This window comes from Fusarium subglutinans (genome assembly GCF_013396075.1).
Source record: "Fusarium subglutinans strain NRRL 66333 chromosome Unknown NRRL66333_c0000065, whole genome shotgun sequence".
Lineage (NCBI taxonomy): Eukaryota > Fungi > Ascomycota > Sordariomycetes > Hypocreales > Nectriaceae > Fusarium > Fusarium subglutinans.
The window spans coordinates 188,442-209,915 of record NW_023502128.1 but is presented as its reverse complement, the minus strand read 5'-3'; the positions used below and the strand labels follow the sequence as shown (position 1 = coordinate 209,915).

Genomic DNA, 21,474 nt, shown 5'->3' with positions numbered 1-21,474 from the left:
AGGCTGCTATTTGCACCGGAACTGAAGACAGCCCTTTACTTGACGTCAACTCCCCAAGTTTCTCAAAGCCAAGAGACTCGGTTCTCAATTCGTATCTGCTGTAGTGATACTCTGTCAACAACATGATGCAGACCCAAATGATGAATAGCGTCCCCATGAGACGTGATGTCCTCCATCAACAGTTTCGTCTCAACTGTGAGCAATCTCTCAGCAAATGCGACGGCTACCTTCTCCCAAGCCTCAAGAGTCTGCGACTCCAGCTTCAAATCTCGTGTAGCCTGCCAGCATATCGAGCCATGCTCTCGGCTATACGTAAAGGCGCAGGCCTCTCTTCTTTCTCCGTGCCATATAGTCAGTGTCTGAAGCTTAGGCATGTTGAGTGCGAGTTGTGCCGCAGTTTGAAAGAGCTTGTTGGTCCGATGAGCGGTGTCCTTGGCGATCCCCCGGGCTGTCAATGTGAGAGTTTTTAGCCGAGGCCATCTCCAACTTGGCTGGCACGAGTCGAAGAAATGGTGGGCATCGATCATGAAGGCGACGGAAATATGCTCAAGGCTCCGACTTCGCATGGCTGTTAATCCGCCCAGGATGCGAGAGGGAAGTCTGACTCGCCCTGGGTTTATGTCCGCTAGATAGCCTCTACCGAGATCATACAATTCCAGGAAATTCTCATTGAAATCTTCGAAGATCGTGACTGTTTTAACGCTTGCCGGGATATTGTAGATCGTTTTTACAAATTCTATTAATTATTCTGTCAGCCCGTAACATTATTTACTTTTATTTGTTACTTACCCATATCCGAGTGTTGCTGTTCTACGCTCATGTGTGACTGCCACGGTTCGTAGCAGATCTCTTCCAAGTTTGGTAGTCTTGACCAAATGTGTCGTAAAATTTCAGGTCTGAACTGCTGGCGGCACTGACGACGTAGGACAAATTTAGTCACGGCATTGACCAGAGGGAGGCTCTCCCGAAATCTTAGCTCAGATGATCCAAAAGGACGTCGTAGAGCATCGTCTGGTGGCGCTTCAGTGACATTCCCTCCATACCATCCGTGATCGGGATCGTGTATGGGATCGTCACTAGGGATTTGACACTCGAATTTGTCTTCGCCAGGAGCTCCGAAGTAACTATTCTTAAACCAGTGCTGTGAGTCGCTCGGGCAGTAAACATTGAGTTCCAGAGTCAAAGGCTGTCTCCACGTCGTCAAGATGGAGAAGAGCCTGTTAATGGCTTCTCTTACGATCCTTGCAATGGAATACGACAATGTGAGCGACTCTCTCTTTCGGCATGATCGACAGGTATATCCGCCGAGCTCTATATTAAGCCATAGATGCTTAATCTGTCCCTTGTAGTGGTCGTTGAGTTGTTCGAGGTGGTCGAGACATGCGGGATGAAGTCGGATATGAGAAAAAGTCCGGTGCTCAATGAAAGCTCGCCATTCATTCGAGACGGAAGCCAAGGTTGCGGTTCCTTTCTGTGCTGTTAGGGCCTCCAAGATCATGCAACGGATCTCGGCAGGTATCGAGTGCCAGTGGACCATTTTATCGACGTTTGCTGCTGGACAGAAGGTGAAGTTTGGTCAAGTCGATGGAGATCACAAGGGGTTAGAAGGTCGCAAAAAATTTTCGTTCCCAGGAGACTTTGCTTGTTGACTCACTCTGAAGGGGTTTGGCCTTAGAAATAATATTCAGCGTGTGCAGACATTGAAAGCTAAACATAATTTTATGGTGCCAGGATCATAGCTCTAATTGGTAGAGTATCATAACAAACTCTCTATGTATATTTGTTCTGCAGCAATTGGTCGCATTCTGACATAATGTCTAAATCGTCAAATAGATCCATCATTTGCTGTTAGGATTTGTAGCCGAGAGTATATATACAGCACAATGAACTTAGTTCGTGCATCTGTTCACCATTCACGGATCCTCATATTAGCTTCCACTCTAAACCTAACTTAAATCTACTCGATAGGAGCATGTAAGTACCACATGACCAGGTATCGTGAAACCCAATCTACCAGGATTGCGATGACTAAGAGTCACAGTTACAGTAGTACGAGTCACCTACACACTCGTTAGCAAACAGAAACTCTTTACAGGCCCTCGGACACCTCTTACCTTCCTGGCTACAAGTCTCCTTGTGTTGCTCATCAGATTCCGCAGCGCCCATTGCCTTGAGACTCTTGATGCAGTCATCACAGTTGCTGATCTTCATGCAGTAGCCAGCGCAGTACTGCTGGTTCCTAGTGGTGCAGCCAGTGTAGCATGGAGCACCAGCTCCACCAGCAGGCTGGCCAGAGCATTCGCCCGTGCATAGCTGGTTGTTCCTCGCTACGCAGTCGTTGTAAGAACCTCCCAGGCAGTTGTTGTTTTCGCCCGCTTCGCGTGGAGCATTACACTTGCCGCCCAAGACGGTTGGAGCCGAGGAAGCGAGGATGAGGGTAACGAGAGTCTATGGTTGTCAGCTGAGGACTACTCGAGATCTATGAAAAGCCTACCCAGGCTGAGTGCATGGTGATGGATTTATTCGAGGCGTGAGATGTGAAGGATGATTTGAAGGAAGCTTAGTGATGTGAGTTGATGAGTCTGGATACTTTTAAGACAAAGAGCCGCATTTATAGTGGTGCGTAGCATCTCGATTCCTTTTCATAATCAGAAGCTAGTCCATAGATTCATTACATTACATCACGAGCGACTTAGGATCCATTCTCATAGTGTCAGGTGCACGGAGGATATGCAGCGGAAGCCAAGTATCTCGCTGTCTAATAGCCAATTTCGGCACCTTTAGTGGATCGAAGCGAGGCTCAGCTAGGAACAAAAGCCTTGTGATTCGTTCAGCTTCGTGAAATCTCACTGATGGGTCCCTTGGCATGCGTCATATAACGCGAGATTCACGGGAACGGAAGCAGGGGTTTCGATCCGTCTATCGTGATCTACAGTCAGATATAGTAAATGGCTCTTAGAAACGTCAGAATGCGTCTGACGCTGGGATCCGCTTTCACTTTACAAAATCGGGTTTTTATGCAGATTGAGGGTTTTCTGGCAGATTCATACTGAAAGTGGGCTGGCATTCGTTCTAAAAATATCTGCAGAGGTGGATACAGAACCGATTTTATTAGCTCTGATGAGTGTTTTGCGATTGCTTGCTAACTTGACCGGAACCTTTATGTTTTCCAGGTCATAAAGTAAGGTCACATTTGCATCACCGACGGTTCGCTGCTCTGCTTGGGCAACTTGTTAAGAACCCTCCGCAGCGCTTGCCAGTGTTCCTCACGTCGGAGCCGGCGATTGTCAGACCCCAGTCTGGCCTGAAGATCATGTCGAAAACAACCGAGTACCGACGATCCTTAGCACGTGATAGCTTCAGACTGTTAACAAGTACCTCTCCTTGGTTTATATCACTTTAAACCGCTATGGGCCACTGTAAACGATCAGCGGTACTTTGAAACAGATGATACCATTCAGGTACATTCTTCCAAAGCACATCGTAGCAGCACACAAGTCAAGCGTTGGAGCTAGGTATTCTGAGCTAATTTGCACGGCTTAATCTGATAAAACGGTTCTCCATGTCAACGCGCCGTGTTTCGTAAGCTATTTATTGAGCCATAACATGATATTTCAGTACTTCGAGACCTCCTGTGACAGGTGTCAAGTCTGTCTGACCGTCTTGCGGGCGCTGTGTGACCTGCACGCCTCTGTTGACCGGAATGGTATGGCTGATTCCTACGCCTCTATCTCTATAAATTGGCCGGTTCGGTACACACTAGAGAGTATTCGTAAAGATAGGCTTTTCTGTACAGCCTTATGATTGATCGAAACATTTCCCATCGGCCATTAAGACACGAATCATATCTTGACTCCTGGCGCGTTACCAATTCCGGCTTTCGATGGCTTACTATACGAAGCCATGGCGTTATCATTCGGAGCATCTCTTACGAACTGCAAGATGTTATAACTAGGAATGTAGTCCCGGTCTTTCTTCCTCTCTGTTGTTTCCCTTTTTGCGACTGGAACTTCGTGTAAGCAAGTCAACATCTGCCGAAATGTCCAAGGCTCGTCGCATGCCCGGTCTTCTTTCTCTCTATGTCTGTGTTTATATATTCTGTGGTGCTTTCGCTCAGTCAAGTGGGTCGATAAGCGATGCACCCGAATGTGGTGTCAGTTCATCTTCTCCCTCTTTCTTCTCTCTATCTGTCGTTAACGGATAGCTTCAGGTCAAATGCGCACTCGAGAGCTTCAGCGACCCGGCGTTTTCGCACAAAACTCAAGACGAACTATGCCACGACAAAGCATTTACCAGGGTATTGGGGGATTGCGTGGCAAAACGATGTCTTTTTGGTGAAACGATGGGTAAACGACTTCACATTCCGCCAACATTTCATGAGCTACAGCCTGTTAACATCAATACCAGAGTTTACTCGGATTTCCAAAGAGGCATGTGGTGTTCGTCCGATGGACCAATACTTCGAGTTCCAAGTCACTGGCATAACCATGACGACGCTTGCCGTTGTCTTTTTCGTCCTGCGACTCATATGCAAAATCTTTGGGCCGACTTATTGGGGCATAGATGATACACTTATTTCAGTATCAGCGGCAAGGGCAATGTATCTCACTAGGCAAGAATTCTTACTGATTTTTGCCAGGCCATCTTGAGTCCTATTTGCGTGTTCTATCAATTGAGTTAGTGGACACAGAGGCTATTGTAGTACCTTACTAACCTGTTATCGACAGTGCTAGAACAGGGTTTAGGCAAAGAGTTTGAAAACCTTTCGCATCGCCAAGTAGCAACATTCTTCAGAGTAAGTACCACGCTTCGGTTCTTAGTTGGTTATTCTAATAAGGCTCAGTACTTTTTTGCTTTTGCACTACTCTATCACATTGCCCTGACATGTATCAAGGCCTCCATTTTACTTCTGTACCTTCAGATCTTTCCGGACCAAACCTTTCGGAGAGTGGTCAAGTGGACCGTGGCATGCAATGCCCTGTTTGGACTGGCCTTTATAGTGCTCACTTTGATACAAGCTCCCGTGTTCTTGGGGATATGGAAAGCGTGGGAAGACAAGACGATCGGCGAGGGTATGCATTATATATCGTGGCCATCGCTGGTGCAGGCTTGTCTGAATCTAGCCCTGGATATCTGGATGCTTATCTTACCGATTTCTCAGCTATACAAATTGGGACTTAAGATCCGTAAGAAGCTAGGGGTGATAGCAATGTTTAGTGTTGGCATATTGTGAGTAAAGATAACTTGGCAACTCGGTAGAAGCCACTAACGTGTCGTATTCAGCTTGACTATTGTTTATGCTCTCAAGCTATATAAAATGGCGGAGTTCATGACCGATATCAGCAAGTCAAGTGAGAACAAACTAACCATTTCATGCTTTTATGAACTGACATATGATTTTAGCCCAAACTGGAAACGATGTCATTTTTTGGTCTTACATCGAGCTCTGTGTAGGAATCCTGGTGTCTTGCATGCCACACATACGCCAACTTACACGAGAGGTGCTTCATAGGTTGCAGTCAAAGGGACATTGTATTAGGAGCTCTGGGAGCGATGGTCCTTTCATCACGCGGTCTATTGAAGCAATCAAAATAACCCAGGTTTCGTCTCCTCCGGATACAGTAGTTCTGTATGATGAAGGAAATCTTCTTGCGAAATTTTAGCCGAGTCGCATAGGAAATCAAACCGCAGATAAATTGCTCATGTTCTCATCCTATAACAAAACAGGAGATTAAAAGTTTCTTATTTATAGTATAAAACACTATCTATTCTCAAAACAATAATCTAATTAAAACGTAGATATTAGTCTAAGGTATTTATCTATAGACCTTTATAAATTCTAGTTCCCTAAACTGCCTTCGATAACAATCTCATCTCGGGAAAGGTGTTGTTTCCGCCCTTTATAGAAACAAGCGTAAAATGCACAGCCAGCAATAAATCCTGAAATTCCTACAGCTCCATACATCCACACGAGGTATGGGTCTTGAGAAACTGCGCCGAGGGCAATGCAGATCGCAGCAGCAACGGCGATGGTCAGCCAGAACAGGGCTGAGATGACAGATCGGAGACTAAAATGCCTTGTCAGTACACACATCACGTACGAGAAAATTGGAGGCTTACTTCTTAGGGGCTTGAGTAAAGGCGAGTTCGAGACCCGTGATGATAACAAAGGCTTCGGACAGAGCGACGAGGATATACGATGGTGCTTGGATCCAAACGTGGATACTGTTTGGTGGTGACTTGTAGATGTAATATTGAAGAACGCATGCGTATGCCATTGAGATTGAGGCGAACATGAAACCCATGAAAATGCGGGTCACCGGGTCAAAGTTGATTCTGTACTTTCGCAGTAAGGGATATACAATCACTAAAAGACTATGTTAGGATAGTAGGTTTTGGGATGTCTGGAGAGAACTTACAGTCGAGGAAAGGAATGAAGAAGCAAAGAGCGATGGGGTCTAGGTTCTGCAGAAGATCATTGGGCGTTCCGTGAAGTGCCATGGTACCAGCTTGGGAGATGAGGTTATTCCACATCTGATTCCAGCAGATGAAGTAAAATGGGAAGAATAAGAACATCTAATCATAGCCGTAAGTATTCATCTTGAAAGTCATGAGAAAGGCCACATACCTTGCAGCTCTTGAGTCCTCGCTGGACATCTCCGACATACTCATCAGTATATCTATCTTGACTAGCCAATGGGTACTTTTCATTGCGGCCTGTTGCTCTAAGGACTGATGGCCGTGCATTATCGAAGCCCTTCTCCTTGATAGCGATGCTGGTTGTGCGGCATGCATCGAGAATAGCTGAGCCAAATGGAGGAACACGGATGTACTTGTTTCGACCAGAGATAAATACAGCGGCTGATATGAGGATGGCACTGTTGAAAGTTGTTAGCAGCTGCCGATGTGGATATCAGGCAAGGAAGATAGGACTCACATCAATGGGACCAAGTACGCCAGCCAGAACGAATGGTGAGCTTCGACGTTGACTGTGATAAGCGGTGAAAGAGCTCCAATGTTGACGACCCAGTAAAACCTTGACGTTTATTAGCGGCTGCATTGCCCAGACTGAGAGAACATGTCTTACCACATGAAGAGTCTCTGCACAGTGAGCTCTGGGTCAACAATGACCTCCTCGCCTGACTTGAGAGTCTTGAGAACGGGCTGCGAATGCTGATATTGCTCAGCACACATAGGCGTAACATTGGCCTTAATTCCTCCAGTCCCGAGGCCAATCGTGATCATGGCTGCGATGAGACCCCCAAGGCCAGCATTGTGAAGGAGGGCTGTAGGTGTCGAAGTCGAAACGAGGATGACGAGACCGATCACATAGATGACGCATGCGCAGCAGATGGCTCTAAACTTGCCGAGATACTGGTCTAAATAAATTCGGTTAGACATGGGAATTGAGTGAGGTTGTTTGAGGCATACCGGCGACGATAGCACCAATGACTGTTGAAGCGTAGGCCCAGAACTTGAAGAAGTTGCCGAGGGCTGTTGCAACAGCCTGGCCCTTTCCAAGGGCACCTGGAAGGTCGGAGTCGGGGTCGTATGGGTTGCTTAGCACTGTTAGTATCGCAAAAGGTGAATTGTCATGATGGTGACAAACTTGATGTAATTTTGGATTGGTCCAGAGAGACCAAAGTAGGTAAATCGCTCACCGAGCTGCATGTCGTCAGTCAATCTAACTCCCCGTCTTCAAATTCTCAGAAGCACCAGGTTCTTACCTCGACGGCCAAGATCAGCAATGCAATCTTGGGCAACTTATCGGGAACCCTCCTCAAACCTCGCCACTGCTCCTCCCGTCCGGCAATGCTCTTCACATCACCAGCATTGCTCTCAATCTTCTTCTCCATGTTCACTTGAGTCGCCATATTCTCAAACTCAGTCAAGATAACAAATAAATGATTCGACTGTCGTATGATGGTGGGCTCTTCGTTTCTCAAGATGCGACGTGCTCGTTTATAAACATCATGAGTTGGACTCTTGGAGAAACTTACCCCGGACCGGCAGACCTATTCTGCTGGGAACCCTGCTGGTAGATAACGCGGGGTCACCACTGTGGGCTCTGATAGGCGGCGTTTGACGGCCTATCTGGCGCTATCTCTCAAGATAGCGTGGTTGATCGGCGTTGAGAACGCCGCCAATCAGAAGTGACGCCGATGTTGGAGGCGGTTTAATTGGAGATAGAATAAGTATTCTTGAAAGATGGCGTTTTATCTGGTGATCAAATCAATTTTCTACTATTATCTTTGTTATCTTGGTCATGTCTTATACTACGACTGCGACCGAGGAGGTAACAGCCTCATTTCCAAGCCTCAAGCGTTTGGAAATACGACCAGATGAATACCCAGGTCTCGATCCCGAATGGCGGAAATTATGGAACACTCATGGCAGTTCCATGATTCGAGCAGATGAAGTCAGCATTGAAGAATACCGTCTTAACCCAGCAAAGTACAGTTTCACATATCCGACATACAAAGGTCCAGAAGTCTTTCATGTTGAGGATAGACAAATCCAAGTGACAAAACCGGAAGGCTTGATCACTGTGAGGATCTATACTCCAGCAGGACCTGGGCCGTTTCCCGTGCATCTGAATTTCCATGGTGGAGGTTGGGTGCTCGGAGGTCTTCAATCTGAAGCGGCATGGTGTCGACACATGTGCAACAAGGCTTCCATCAAAGTCATCGATGTCGATTATCGCATGGGCCCGGAGTACAAGTATCCAACATCCATTTATGACTGCTGGGATGCTGTTAAATGGGTAACACCAGCCCGTCTCTTATGAAGAACTGTTCTAACTGTAGCCAGGCCATGAATAACGCGACTGAACTTAACATTAACCCGAAAAGTATCTCTTTCGGTGGTCTTTCGGCAGGTGGTCACATGACTGCTGTTCTAGGTCACTTTGCCCGCGACGAGGGCATCGACATCAAGTTGCAGCTCTTGATTGTCCCAGCCACAGACATGCGCTACTGCAGCTCCAAGATAAAACAATTCACGGAAAAGAATTGTCCTTACGAGAGTGTTTTACAACTAAAAGACGTTCCATGGGGACCTCTAGGGCGAGAGCAATGGTTCTTGAAATATTTCGTCAGCGAGGACGCTGGTAAGCATAATCATTCTGTATCCAAGAGAAAATGTCATTGACGAGATTCAACAGATGAGCTTGAGGAAAAGTTGAACAATGAGTGGATCCTCACTCCAGTCATCGCTCCAAGCTTCAAGAACCTTCCCCGGGCGCATATTGTCACTGCGGAGTTTGACCTGGAAAGAGATGAAGGGGAGTACTATGGGCAATTGTTAAAGGACGGCGGGAACGTGGTTACGGTAAAGCGCTATGTCGGTTGTCCTCATGCATTTGCGCATTACAACCATCCTGAACGGGGACTGGCCAAGGCTCAGGAGTTTATTGAGGATACGGCCGAGCTCTTAAGAAGTGTCCATGAGATAAGTTGATAGATGACGAAATATGTCGAACATTATGTTGTGAACGATTTGTAAACCGTTGATGTTTGAAGGACTCTGAATTAGATACTTATTTTCTTGGGCCCCGGTGCGATCGACTACCCTACAGCGCAAAGGTCCTAGATGTTTTCGCCTCCTGACGATCGAAGAGTGACTCATGTAAATCTCATAAATTTCGCCAGTCGCCGTTGGTAGTTATTGAGTCATCGTACGATTCATATCTCTAGTTTCAACAATCTTTCCGTGGGGATATTTCCCGCGGCCAACGAAGCGAACGCCACCAATCATATTCGACGCCGATGGAGATGGTCCATGGACAAGGGTTGGCCGAGACTAGGCGAAATCGGACTTGTCCGCGGTTGTTAGTCGGCATCGTGAAAAGATTGAGGAATCCAAGATAAATCCCGATGACCCATCATCCGGAAGTTAATTCTTCTATCTAATCAAGGTTTCAACTGGATTCATTTCTCAATTATATACCTCAAGATAAGAATGGCGTCTGATAGCATTGTCATCGTCGGGTGAGTTGCCCTCTCATACGCTTCCAGCTCTAACTGACGAGGATCCAAGGGCGGGAATCATTGGCCTCGACGTCGCTCTCGTTCTCTCCCAGCAAGGTTACGGAAAAAACATCACAGTCATAGCCGAATACCTCCCCGGCGATACTTCGCCATCATACACGTCTCCCTGGTAAGCCTTACGCATGCTTCGATCATAAATTGGCACTGACAGATCAGGGCCGGTTGCAACTTTTCCGCCATTTCTGGCACGGATGCCAATGCGATAAAATGGGATCGCCACGGCTACGCGCACTTGAAGAAGCTAGCCGCAAAAGACTCTGTCAAGTCTTTCGTTAAGAGGACACCGTCAATTGAGTTCTGGGACGATAACGTCCCCCATGATAAGATCAAGGCCATGGCCGACTATCTCGATGATGTGAGTCCATACTAGCGCCACACATCAGCGGCGACTTTGAGAGTGGCTGACGTTTTGTAGTTTCGAGCCTTATCTACCCAAGAGCTTCCTGAAGGCGTCAAGTTTGGCTGCGCGTTCACAACTTTGACTGTCAACGCGCCAGCGCACTGCCTGTATCTGTATAACAGACTAAGAGAAGAGTTCGGCGTGCGGTTCATCCGACGAAAGCTCGGAAGCATTCATGAGGCGTATAATAATCCGGCTACGAAGGTCGTTTTTAACTGCACAGGTAACGCAGCAAAGACACTAGCAGGCGTACAAGACGAAAAGTGCTATCCAACTCGTGGCCAAGTTCTCCTCGTGAGAGCATCTCATGTCAGCACTAACGTCATGCGCCACGGCAAGGACTATGAAACATATGTCATTCCGAGACCTGGATCAAATGGAAATGTCATTTTGGGAGGATATATGCAGAAGGGCAACGAGTAGGTGTCCCTATCCTAGGGTCTGAACGATTACTGATCAAACTATAGTGATAGCGCAACATATTCGTCCGAGAGCGACTCCATTCTCCAGAGAACAACAGAGCTAAGCAAAGAGCTGCAGCAGAAGGAACCCGAGGTTTTGGCTGCATTTGCAGGCATGCGACCATCTCGCGAAGGCGGTGCAAGGATCGAACGCGATGAGATCCCCGTCAATGGGCAGAGACGTGTGATTGTGCATAATTACGGTGCTGGTGGCACTGGCTTTCAAGCTGGCTATGGTATGGCATTGGATGCCGTCAAGAGCATCGAGGATATTCTGAGCACCCTTCCCACCAAGTCACTATTGTAAGCTGCATTATATAGATGTATAGTTCTATGTTCCCTGCTTTGATGCGTCCAACGCAAGCTTCACATGCGGGTCCAATTTGAGAACTTGGTCGACGCCTCGCCAAAATATGGCATCCATCCTCAATAGGCCTAATCGCATAACTACAAATGCATTGGCCTTAAGACGCATTTGCTTCCGTGTCGTTTGAAGAAGCTCCATGGACGAAAGAGCTTCTTCGTAGGTAGTGGCTGAGACAAACATGAATAACATGGCGAAGCAAAGCGACGAGAAGGCACTTTGGCACCAAGGAGGCCAATGTTCTGCTGTTTCGTCGCTTTTGAGAGTTTTGAGAAAGTCAGAATATTGTTCTAGAACTGTCTTCAGGATATCGCGTGGGGACCATTGATCTGAAGTGCTGGTTGCTGAAAGGTGAGAATTCTGGGTGTGCACGGCCACGCGTAGGATCAGTAGTTGTGTGTAATAGTAGCCAAGCTTGATGGCCATTCCAGGCACCGAGTTGTCGTTATTGGGATCTGTTGAGCTTATCCAGTCGGGTTTTATTCGTCCCAAAGATCCTGAAAGCTCAAGCACGGTTGTTTGAAGCTCTTCTGGCCTGTGGATTTGACTGAATGATCGAAGAGAACTTGGAGATGTCAGCCCCAAACAACAAAACTTGGTAGCAGGAAACTTCAAGACTTACTAAAGCCTGTCAAGAGTATTAGTGAGACAGGATGTGAGAGCTGAGAAGGCCATTATATTGGCCCACTGCGATGCATCAAGGCCAGATGAAAGCTCATCTTGAGTTGATAATTCATCAATGAGCCAGTTAGCACGACTAATATGAGGTGGCCTTCCCAAAGCGGCTGCTAACCACTGATCCATCGCGAAGACGAAAAAGGACAGTCTGCGTCTAGCAGCTATTTGAGCCGGCGGAACATTCCAAAGGGAGGGATCAAGATGAAGGCCGATATTTGTAGCTGCTGATACCAGCGTCCCCATGGTTGTCCATCGATACGATGCATCTGACACAAGAGGGTTTGAAGAAGGTCGAGTGATTAGGAGGAATAGAGTCTGGACGGTGGCGATATTTGGCGAGTGAATGTCGAAAGCAACAGCTGTATTAATGAGATGGGCTAGGTCTTCAGCATCAGGTGAGTCATAGGCCATATCGATGCAGAGTTGGTCGTCGTACATGGCGAAGGGGAGGGCGATTGAGTAGATAGCTGCCAGCAGACAAGGCGCACTCGTTGCCGGGTTATGAGGGGACTCCGTTGAGAATACTGGGTAATGCGGCGCGATGAATCTGTTGTAAAGGCTTATCAATCGCTTGCCCATATTTGGGGAGACCGCCTTCTCAAGCTCCGCTCTTTGTGACGATATTAACGCGCCAGTGTGTCCGACCTCTTTGCGACTTTGAGTAAACAGCGATGGTTGCGAGATGAGAAACTGAACAGGTGTGTTGCTGTTCACTGATCGTATTGCAAGCTGTTTGAACTTGAATGTGCCGTGCTCATCTGATTGGTATCGTTGGAGAAGATAAGGATCCATATCTCCACTGAGCCCAAGCGTTTCTGGGTGGAGATTCTCATGTCCATCAAGCAACGGATAGGTATTGCTGTATGATCCATCCACTGATCCAGCCACTGTAGATAGCGCGTTGTTATCTGGTGTTTGAAACATGAACTGATACTCAGAACCGTCTATGTCAAGATCTTGAAGGAAGTCCATGTTGACATCAGGAAAAGTGTCCGCTTCTGGGGGTGAAATCTCGTTTTGATTAAATGCCGCCAAAGTTTCTTCCACAACATCACTTGATGGTCCAATTGGATTCTCCGCATCGTGACATCCAGGGCTGGTCTCGGACGTTTGCTGCCTCTTCCGAGGTCGGGCAGCCTCTACGAAAGTGCATTCTCGCCCGTATTGCTGACAAAGTCGACACGGAGGCGAAGACTCAATTCGACACGCGGTCTTGCGAGATCGGCAGAAGTCGCAGGGTCTTTGCCGCTTGCTCATGTATTTACGCATCATAAAGCAGGGGAAGAAGGAGGTTGAGATAACGAATCAGAAGTGACTAAACCGATCGGATCTAAGCTACAGACGGCACGTGACTTGGTCTGATCAAAGAGAGATTAGCATGAATTGACTCAAATTGACCTCTACAGAGTACAAACGATGAGATCTGCAGTTTATGTACCATAACTAGAGCTAGCCAATTTTCATTGCCTCGTACCACCACATGCAGCACATTAGTTCATCCTAGCTTTTTATGGACGTCATGTAAGCATCTGGTGCCCCAGATTCCAGGTGATCGCAGAGGTTGCGAGACCCTAGCCGATAGATCGCTGAGCCATTTAGCGCAGGAATAACATCAACATGGCCAATCCATTTCCCTCCTTCTCGAATCGATATGACACATTCCATAAGAGCCATCTGCACGTCATGACTGCCCCTGGAACTAAAAACCTCTAACGGTTGCTCCCAGTTGGTGAAAGATAGATGCATTGAGGTATTGCGGAAATGGTCTATATCCCCGTCGAATTTGTGCGACTTAGCAACTCTCCAGAACATGTCGTCTGGATAGGGAGGTCGTAGGCCATATCGATACAGGTCGATCGTCGTACAGGGGCAAAAACAGCCTTCCCAGTTCTGGACGAGTGCATGATCATATCGACTCAATTTCCTGCAAGGAACGGCATCGAATTGCCGATTTTTGTCAAAGCACCCGCCCCAAGACGTAGGTGCAAACTCAGGGGAATTCTTTATTAGTGCGCTAGTTAATCTCTAACCCCACGATCTCTTTACGGGTGCGGGGTAGTACGAAGGTATAAATACGCCCCAATCACAGTGATCCTTCATTACATTGTCTTGGAACTGCTACTATTAGCCCAATAGGATAATTTCCAAGTTTGTCTCCTTCAGGGAGAGATTTGCAAGTGATATTTTACTGCTACGGCTTAAGCACGCGTAAAGAAGAAAGCCATAGCGCATGACTGACCCCCTGGACTTGTATTAATTTGCCGTCGGCTTTTTGTTGTGTTTGCCTTGCTATTTACCGACTGAGCTTCATTGAAAAGAGAGATCATAGCTGAACGGTTAGAAGCTCTCTAGTCAAGTCTTTCTATATAAATAGATGTATGGTGTTGCAGTCTCTTGATCAAATCAGCACAGAACACTCAGTCTCTCAATCGGTTGTCCTTTCTCAGCATCGCTATCATATTTGTCTCTTGCCTTACCGTGACTTGCCTTTTCAGGCCAAGTGTTCACGATGCATCGTACTCTGAACGTTCTTTTTGCCGTATTCGGTGTTGCATCTGCATCAATCCAGGCTTTTGAGAACACCGTTGGCCATCTCGACAAACGCTCCGCCCGTAAGTCCGTTCTTGAAACAGATCATCTGACTACAGAGCACACGGTACTAACACGCTCTGAAGGTGGCTATGCTCCAACGCTCGAGATACAAAACCCAGTCCTCACTTCAAAATGGTTTGAGGACAGCGACTTTGTACAAGTCCTGGAATTGGGTATATACAACTCTCATTCCACCAATTACCTAACCTTGGCGGACACTCTCAATGTCACTCTCACTTCGGATAGCTTGGAGCTTGTACAAGCTGCTACGCTCACCCGCTTGGCCCCAAGCCAAGCTGCTATTGTTCAGATTGGTGTCAAGAATAAACCAGGAGTTACTCGCGGTTCTCAATGCTCAGGCTCTGTTGTAGCTACATACGGGCAGGCTTACGGTGCAAAAAGCACCACGAAGGCGTTTACGGGAACCTGCGGCATCCCAGACTATCAAGCCAATGAAAACAGTATTGACTTTCACTGGTCTCCAGAATGGTACAACAATGCCAAGTTTGGAATATTTATTCACTGGGGAATTTACTCTGTTCCTGCATATGGTTCTGTCCAGCCAAACGAAGACTACGCGGAATGGTATGGGTGTCGTATGCATGATCCTAACTACAGAACGAAGACATACCAGTACCATGAGGCGACCTACGGCAAGAACTTCAATTATGATCAGTTCATGTCCAACTTCTCGGATGCTGGCTATGATCCAAAGGAGTGGGTCGATCTCTTCGCGGCAGCTGGTGCTCGCTACATGGTTCCTGTGACGAGTAAGTGGCATCAGCCATCTAGCAGCCTATTCTTTCAAGCTGACACTACAGAAAGAACATCACGAAGGCTTCGCGCTCTTCGACACGTCGGATAAAATTAGCAAGCGGTCGTCTATGCATTACGGTCCAAAGCGAGATCTGACTGGTGCTCTTTTGGACGCTGCAGCCCAGTACCAACCACACATTCGACGCGGCACTTATTTCAGCATGCCTGAATGGTTCAACCCAGCTTACTATCAGTATAGAAACTCAGATTCCACTTGGGGCGGCGGCTGCTTCGGCGCCAACGACACTAACCCATACACTGGTGCAACTGTCGAGTACACCGGGTACGTCCCAGTCGATGACTTTGTCAAAGACATCCAGTTGCCTCAGATGAAGGAACTAGCGTATAACTACAATACGGAGATAATGTGGTGCGATATCGGTGGTCCGAATAATTCAACTATTTTTGTTTCCGAGTGGTTGAACTGGGCGCGTACACAAGGACGACAAATCACTTTTAATTCTCGCTGCGGCCTCAACGGAGACTTTAGTACACCTGAGTAAGTTTCAATTCTCGAAGCTGAACTAATTTGACGTTTCCTAACGTGGGCATGATCTATCAGATACCGGACAAATGGCGATACCGTAGTGGCCAAGTGGGAGACCAACCGCGGCATGGATCCCTTTTCCTTCGGTTACAACTATCAGACGCCTGATGATCAATACCTCAACGGCAATGACATTGTCCAGACTCTAGTTGACACGGTCAGCAAAAATGGCAATTTCTTGCTTGATATCGGTCCAACACACAATGGCAGCATCCCTCAGATCATGCAGAACGGTCTGAAAGACGCCGGCAGCTGGATTATCCCCCACGGCGAGGCTATTTACGACACACGCTTCTGGAGCCCAACCCCTGGAACCGGAAATCTTCGCTACACTACGACCAAGGACGCTTTCTACATCTTTTGCCTCACTAAGCCGTCCTCGACGCTCACTATCTCGGACCCTGTCCCCTGGTTGCCAGGAGATACCATCACTGCCCTCGGCGGAACGGCGAATGGTACTGTCATCCCAACGCAACGTACCTCGTCTGGATTGGTCCTGCAAATCCCTGATGAAGCAATCAATGGCGATAAGTATGTATGGTGCTTCAAGCTTTCTTATACTAGTACTTGGTAGAATCTGGTCTGGCTATGCATATAGTGTCTCTACCTCCCAAGTCCACTGTCTAGCTAAGCTACTACTCCGCGTAGTCAACAAGGAATACAATCATTACATAAAAGACTCTCAATTGAAGCATGATTACCATTGTTGATCATCAAGTGATGAAGATTAACGATTAAAGATATGTATATAAAGGTCAAGGTCCTTATCAACCAATATGATAGAAGAGTTTTGACATTTTGTCTGAAAGTCGACTGACCATAGATGCCTCAGACGAAGCCGAATAACCACTCCGTGTTGTCTCCCCAGATCGCCTCCGTGACTGCATTTCCTTGACAAACTTTGGCCATGTGTTCGTCAAAACCAGATACTTGATATGTTGCTCAATGGCATCGAAAACGCCAGGTCCGAACTCGGCAGGGATAATCCCAGCATAGATAGGTCTCGCCAGGGCTGAAGCAGGTGCTGACTCAAGAGACGTCGTGGTTTCAAACGGTATAGCTGGATACACGTTCGCTTGTCCAAATGTCTCTCGTGCAGCTGCTTCGAACATCTTTCCCATGTACTTGAGATCTGCTGATCCAAGATTCAGTGGAAACTCAGCATCACAAGGACTGATAAAGTTGGCGTAAATATCCAGTGCAGCATTATACGCATCACGAACATCTGCCTCGTCTGGTTCGGCACGCCACGAGATCTTCCATCTGGTAACCTCAGTCAAGAAAGAAATGTTCTCTCCCGAAAAGTCGTTCAGAGCTGAGAAGTCTTGCAGGGGTCCAGGATTGCTGTTGAGGGTGTAGTTGAAAGCGCTGATGGTCAGAAGGGTATCTTTCATCTCTTGTTCTGAGGATTCATATCCTCCCTTGTCGCCGAGACGAGTAGCTACTGAGGAACCTCTTCGTAGATCATCGAGTTCTCGAAGCGTGGACGTTGAGGATGTGGAGTACCACTCGATATTCAGACTTTCGACGCGCTTGACGAGGATACGTTGCTTGATGACTTGGAAGGCAGGGACGAAAACAGCAAAGATCTCGATAAGAAAAATTGAGACGTGGATCCTAGACTTGGTGAGTAATTGATCGTATGGGCACTTGAGGACTTACCATGAACTGGGAGGGAAGTAAAAGTTCACAGGCGCAAACTGGGGTACATAACTTGCAATCAAGAACATGGGAGTTGCGTGTAGACTGTTGATTACTGTTGGTAAAGTGACTCGAATGGAGTGTATTGTACGAATGGCCAAGTACTAACCTGGAGAGGCAACAGCCGATCGTTTGTGTTCGCCAACCCATAGTATCGCGGATATGCCATGTCCTCCAGATCAGAAAGGGTGCAACCTGACAAAAGAATAGTTAACCAGGGAAATGGTGTTAGCTTGACGAGTTCTTACCATCCATGTCCAGACTACCTGCCAGAGTACAGATGGCCACCACTCCCAGCCCCGGCCCAACTCAATTATTTGCTCTGGAAGTGTCTGACTCTTGATCTCGGTGCCCGGGATACCATAGGTAGGATGGTATTTGCGACATGCTGACCACATGCTAACTGTCAGGATGACCTACGCATCTCAGTCAGCATATCACCATGTCCACTATGGTAAAGCAAGGACAACTGACCTGGACGACCATACCGATCCCTGTAAGAACCAACACCTTTCTGGTACGTTCCAAGCATTGAAACCGACATAACCAAGAATTGTAAGGCTGTGACGAATTGAACTGGTCTCTCAAGTTGGCACTGCTATACTTCTTCTGCAGCTTAGCTACCTGAAGAAGGCGACTATTGGATGCGTGGAAAAGAGCAATGCCGAGAGGGAACCAGATTCCCATGAAGAAGTATTGTATGTCGTATGCCAGAACTATAGGTATGGTAGGTCCGACTGGGTACACGATCTGACCGAGGATCCAATAGAGGTGAAGGAGAACAATCGCGGAGAATGAAAGAGCGAGACCACGGAGTCTGAGTAGTGGGTTGTTGCGGTTGCACCAGCAGAATGTCATACCAGCAAGAACCAGGAGTGTCCAAACAACGCAGAAGATAATGTAGAATGTTCCGACCCGATCCCACCTGGCTGGGCTAGGTGGGAGGTTGTAGATGGTGATGACTGGTGGCGCATCCATGGTGTCGCTATCTTCGGGAAGCTGTTGTGTAAACAATAGTCACAATGGATCAAGGCCACAAACACGGATCTGTTTTATCATTGAGGAATTGCTGGGTATTAGTATTGGGAGTCTGGAAGGCAAGCTGTCATTTCTTCCCGTCCACAATTACAACCGGCAGGGCAATCCCACCCTCCTAAAGTCTCAAAAGTCATGAATCACATTAAAGCATTTAAGGTGAAACATTAGAGATCATCGCGATTGCTGCAAGGGAGAATATCTCCTTGCCTTAACGAACGGCTCACGGTCTTAGATCCCATCGAGTAGGGTCCGATGGTGCAATGTCTCAGATGATCTTGAGGCGAAAATCCCTCCTTGCATTGCTATAGAGGACTTCTGAGATTCGATTGTTGACCCTCTGCGTTAGCATCAAGTTAGAGCCATCTGTTGTAAAGAGCGTAGATTGGTCACAATGAGCAATTCAGCTTTGACTAAAAGAACCTTGTTTTACTTGACCGAAGGTGGCGGTCAGATTGACCTTACCAAGCTACCCCTCCCCAGATCACGCAGTGGGCTCAATCTGACCAATCAGAGAGGCCTGGGCTGCTCACTGCATAACACTACTAATCTTACCTCTTAGTATCAATAAGAAGTGGCCAACTACAACTGTAATTGCTGAAATATTAACTGTAAATTTAACCACGAAATCTTCATATGATTCATGATCTATTACAGGTAATGAGGCTGGTAGTATTGTAGATCGGCCCACTGTCTTCTCCGTACATACTGCACATATGTTAGCCACTAGGGTGAGGAAATACAGCGGACAGGCTTGGATGGAAGAGCAGCGATTTTTGGTGTAAGCCGTTCTGCTGATTTTCCTCACCCCGAGGCCTGTTGGTTGTGACTATGAGCCAGGAAATCACAAACAAGGCTGTGAGGCGAATTACACCGCCAGCAAATCAGACGTGCAGGCACAGTTTCCAGGCACTGTTGCCAGGCAGACAGACTCAGCTGCCTCTAGCTTACCCCGCTCTCCATCATCCCCGAGGCCGATACACTGAGATCTCATCCAATCTTTCTAAGTAGGGTTTTCCTATTCTATTTATCCCTGATGCGGCTAATTAACACCAAAACTTTAGAACTCCATGAGTTCTTCAACGAAAACACGCCACCTTATGCGATCTTGTCTCATGCTTGGGCCGAGCAAGAAGTTACCTTTCAAGACTGGCAGAACCGTCAGCAAGTCACCCAGAAACACGGTTATTCGAAGATCCTGAAAGCATGCAAAGAAGCTTTGAATCATAACTTAGAGTGGCTCTGGGTCGATACGAACTGCATCGACAAGAGCAGTTCAGCCGAGTTGTCAGAAGCGATAAACTCGATGTTTGCGTACTATCAAAAGTCTGAAATCTGCTTCGCCTACCTTGCTGATGTACCGACAGTAAGTCAAGACAGCGAGCTCCTGTACAGTCAGATTCAGGCGAGTCGTTGGTTCACTCGAGGCTGGACACTCCAGGAATTGATAGCGCCTAAGCATTTGACGTTTTATGCTGCCGATTGGACCGAGATAGGCAACAAGGGAGGGTCTTTGGGCGAGTTGATTGCATCAATCACCAAGATTGATATGGTATACCTCAGTGGACGCGGACGCATATATCGGGCTTCTGTCGCGCATAGAATGTCATGGCTGTCAAAAAGAACGACCACCCGCACTGAGGACATGGCATATTGCATGCTTGGAATATTCAATATCAATATGCCTTTGTTGTATGGAGAAGGTAAGAGGGCATTCTTTCGACTACAGGAAGAAATCGTCAGGACTTGCAATGATCATACTATCTTCTGTTGGGAATGGACTGACGATGTTCCAAACGACTGGGCAAGTCTCCTTGCGCCGTGCCCGAGTGTGTATGCGGGCTCTGGAGAATTCGAACAACTCAACAGCGACGAGATATCAGTCTTTTCAATGACGAATGCCGGACTGTCCATTCGTCTCCCGGTCATTACAGCTTTCGGGGTCTCACACACCACTGCCAGCTCTTGGTTCGTCATGCTACAGGCGGCGCCAGCACACACCATTCTCCAGCATCCAGAAGTAGCATGTCTTTCGGTCATGGGTCGTAGGGCAGGTGATTTGCTCTATGTAACACGGTTCTCATACCCTTCTCGGCCCATGACTATATCAAGAACTTGTATTGAGAGCTTTAAAACAGAGTCCCTTCTCGTCATGAACAGGCTTGCACCCGGTAGAGGATCCAGAATGATAAAAGGCCCGTTGGAAGGCAGTGGCGAAAATACGGTCACCTTCATCCCCATCTTCTGCTCGCCACATCTTCAGGGCCGGTGGGATTTTCACGGCTTGTATGGGTGCGATATTACACCGCGATCGCTCTTGGCCACTATCACGTTGACAGCTGATGTCGACAATATCGGAGTGGCGGCCGTATTGATGGCAAAAGCCGGCAGGTATCCAGATCCGGATTCTTATATCTTGCTGGGGGTAGAGAAGAGTGAAGATTCTTGTCATGCTACGGCGAAACTTGTGGAATCACGACAGAATGATATGGCATGGAACTCTGACGGTCTGGATAAGACTATGAAGCAGTGGAGGCAACGAGCCATTGGGGGCAACTCTACGTTCTCGGGTGCATACTATAACAAGATCCTAGGGGTGACTATGGTGTTGAGGAGATCTACAGATGTTATGAGAAGCACAAGAAACTGTTATTTCTTATGTTTCTATGAGGGCGACGTTGCATACAATGTTGCCAGAATGGCACGCGGAAGCTTATAGTCGAATACTGGCCAGAGTCGTCCGGTTCGATTTAGCACAATCAAGCTCTCCTAATTAAGACATTAGGGTGAACCGTGTTCCCTTTTCTAAAACCAAATGCTACTCTATTTCC

General features: G+C 47.4%; 8 protein-coding genes across 8 annotated transcripts; 4 read left to right on the top strand and 4 right to left on the bottom strand.

Moving 5' to 3' along the window:
* Positions 1-62: 62 nt before the first annotated feature.
* On the bottom strand, positions 63-2,509 carry FSUBG_6331 (f-box domain protein; the record flags this gene model as incomplete). Its single annotated transcript, XM_036684519.1, has 4 exons — positions 63-736; positions 790-1,554; positions 2,115-2,448; positions 2,495-2,509. The coding sequence occupies 4 exons, from the start codon at positions 2,507-2,509 to the stop codon at positions 63-65; spliced, it is 1,788 nt and encodes a 595-aa protein (XP_036538203.1).
* A 3,330-nt stretch (positions 2,510-5,839) lies between these two features.
* Positions 5,840-7,874, bottom strand: FSUBG_6330 (peptide transporter ptr2; the record flags this gene model as incomplete). Its single annotated transcript, XM_036684518.1, has 9 exons — positions 5,840-6,068; positions 6,121-6,367; positions 6,420-6,576; positions 6,629-6,878; positions 6,938-7,036; positions 7,088-7,379; positions 7,432-7,559; positions 7,610-7,665; positions 7,728-7,874. 9 exons carry the CDS (start codon positions 7,872-7,874, stop codon positions 5,840-5,842), a joined length of 1,605 nt encoding a protein of 534 aa, XP_036538202.1.
* A 392-nt stretch (positions 7,875-8,266) lies between these two features.
* On the top strand, positions 8,267-9,459 carry FSUBG_6329 (esterase lipase; the record flags this gene model as incomplete). The annotated part of the gene is made up of 3 exons (XM_036684516.1): positions 8,267-8,764; positions 8,812-9,109; positions 9,164-9,459. The coding sequence occupies 3 exons, from the start codon at positions 8,267-8,269 to the stop codon at positions 9,457-9,459; spliced, it is 1,092 nt and encodes a 363-aa protein (XP_036538201.1).
* Positions 9,460-9,960: 501 nt separating this feature from the next.
* On the top strand, positions 9,961-11,217 carry FSUBG_6328 (d-amino-acid oxidase; the record flags this gene model as incomplete). The annotated part of the gene is made up of 5 exons (XM_036684515.1): positions 9,961-9,989; positions 10,039-10,158; positions 10,206-10,404; positions 10,465-10,868; positions 10,917-11,217. The coding sequence occupies 5 exons, from the start codon at positions 9,961-9,963 to the stop codon at positions 11,215-11,217; spliced, it is 1,053 nt and encodes a 350-aa protein (XP_036538200.1).
* Positions 11,218-11,241: 24 nt separating this feature from the next.
* Positions 11,242-12,924, bottom strand: FSUBG_6327 (transcriptional regulatory; the record flags this gene model as incomplete). Its single annotated transcript, XM_036684514.1, has 2 exons — positions 11,242-11,839; positions 11,897-12,924. 2 exons carry the CDS (start codon positions 12,922-12,924, stop codon positions 11,242-11,244), a joined length of 1,626 nt encoding a protein of 541 aa, XP_036538199.1.
* A 1,537-nt stretch (positions 12,925-14,461) lies between these two features.
* FSUBG_6326 (alpha-L-fucosidase) lies at positions 14,462-16,481 on the top strand (the record flags this gene model as incomplete). Its single annotated transcript, XM_036684513.1, has 3 exons — positions 14,462-15,314; positions 15,370-15,859; positions 15,923-16,481. 3 exons carry the CDS (start codon positions 14,462-14,464, stop codon positions 16,479-16,481), a joined length of 1,902 nt encoding a protein of 633 aa, XP_036538198.1.
* A 193-nt stretch (positions 16,482-16,674) lies between these two features.
* FSUBG_6325 (GPCR type) lies at positions 16,675-18,586 on the bottom strand (the record flags this gene model as incomplete). Its single annotated transcript, XM_036684512.1, has 6 exons — positions 16,675-17,524; positions 17,570-17,653; positions 17,718-17,803; positions 17,857-18,024; positions 18,083-18,102; positions 18,151-18,586. The coding sequence occupies 6 exons, from the start codon at positions 18,584-18,586 to the stop codon at positions 16,675-16,677; spliced, it is 1,644 nt and encodes a 547-aa protein (XP_036538197.1).
* A 1,093-nt stretch (positions 18,587-19,679) lies between these two features.
* On the top strand, positions 19,680-21,362 carry FSUBG_6324 (heterokaryon incompatibility protein het-E-1; the record flags this gene model as incomplete). The annotated part of the gene is made up of 1 exon (XM_036684511.1): positions 19,680-21,362. One exon carries the CDS (start codon positions 19,680-19,682, stop codon positions 21,360-21,362), a length of 1,683 nt encoding a protein of 560 aa, XP_036538196.1.
* Between the last annotated feature and the right edge of the window lie 112 nt (positions 21,363-21,474).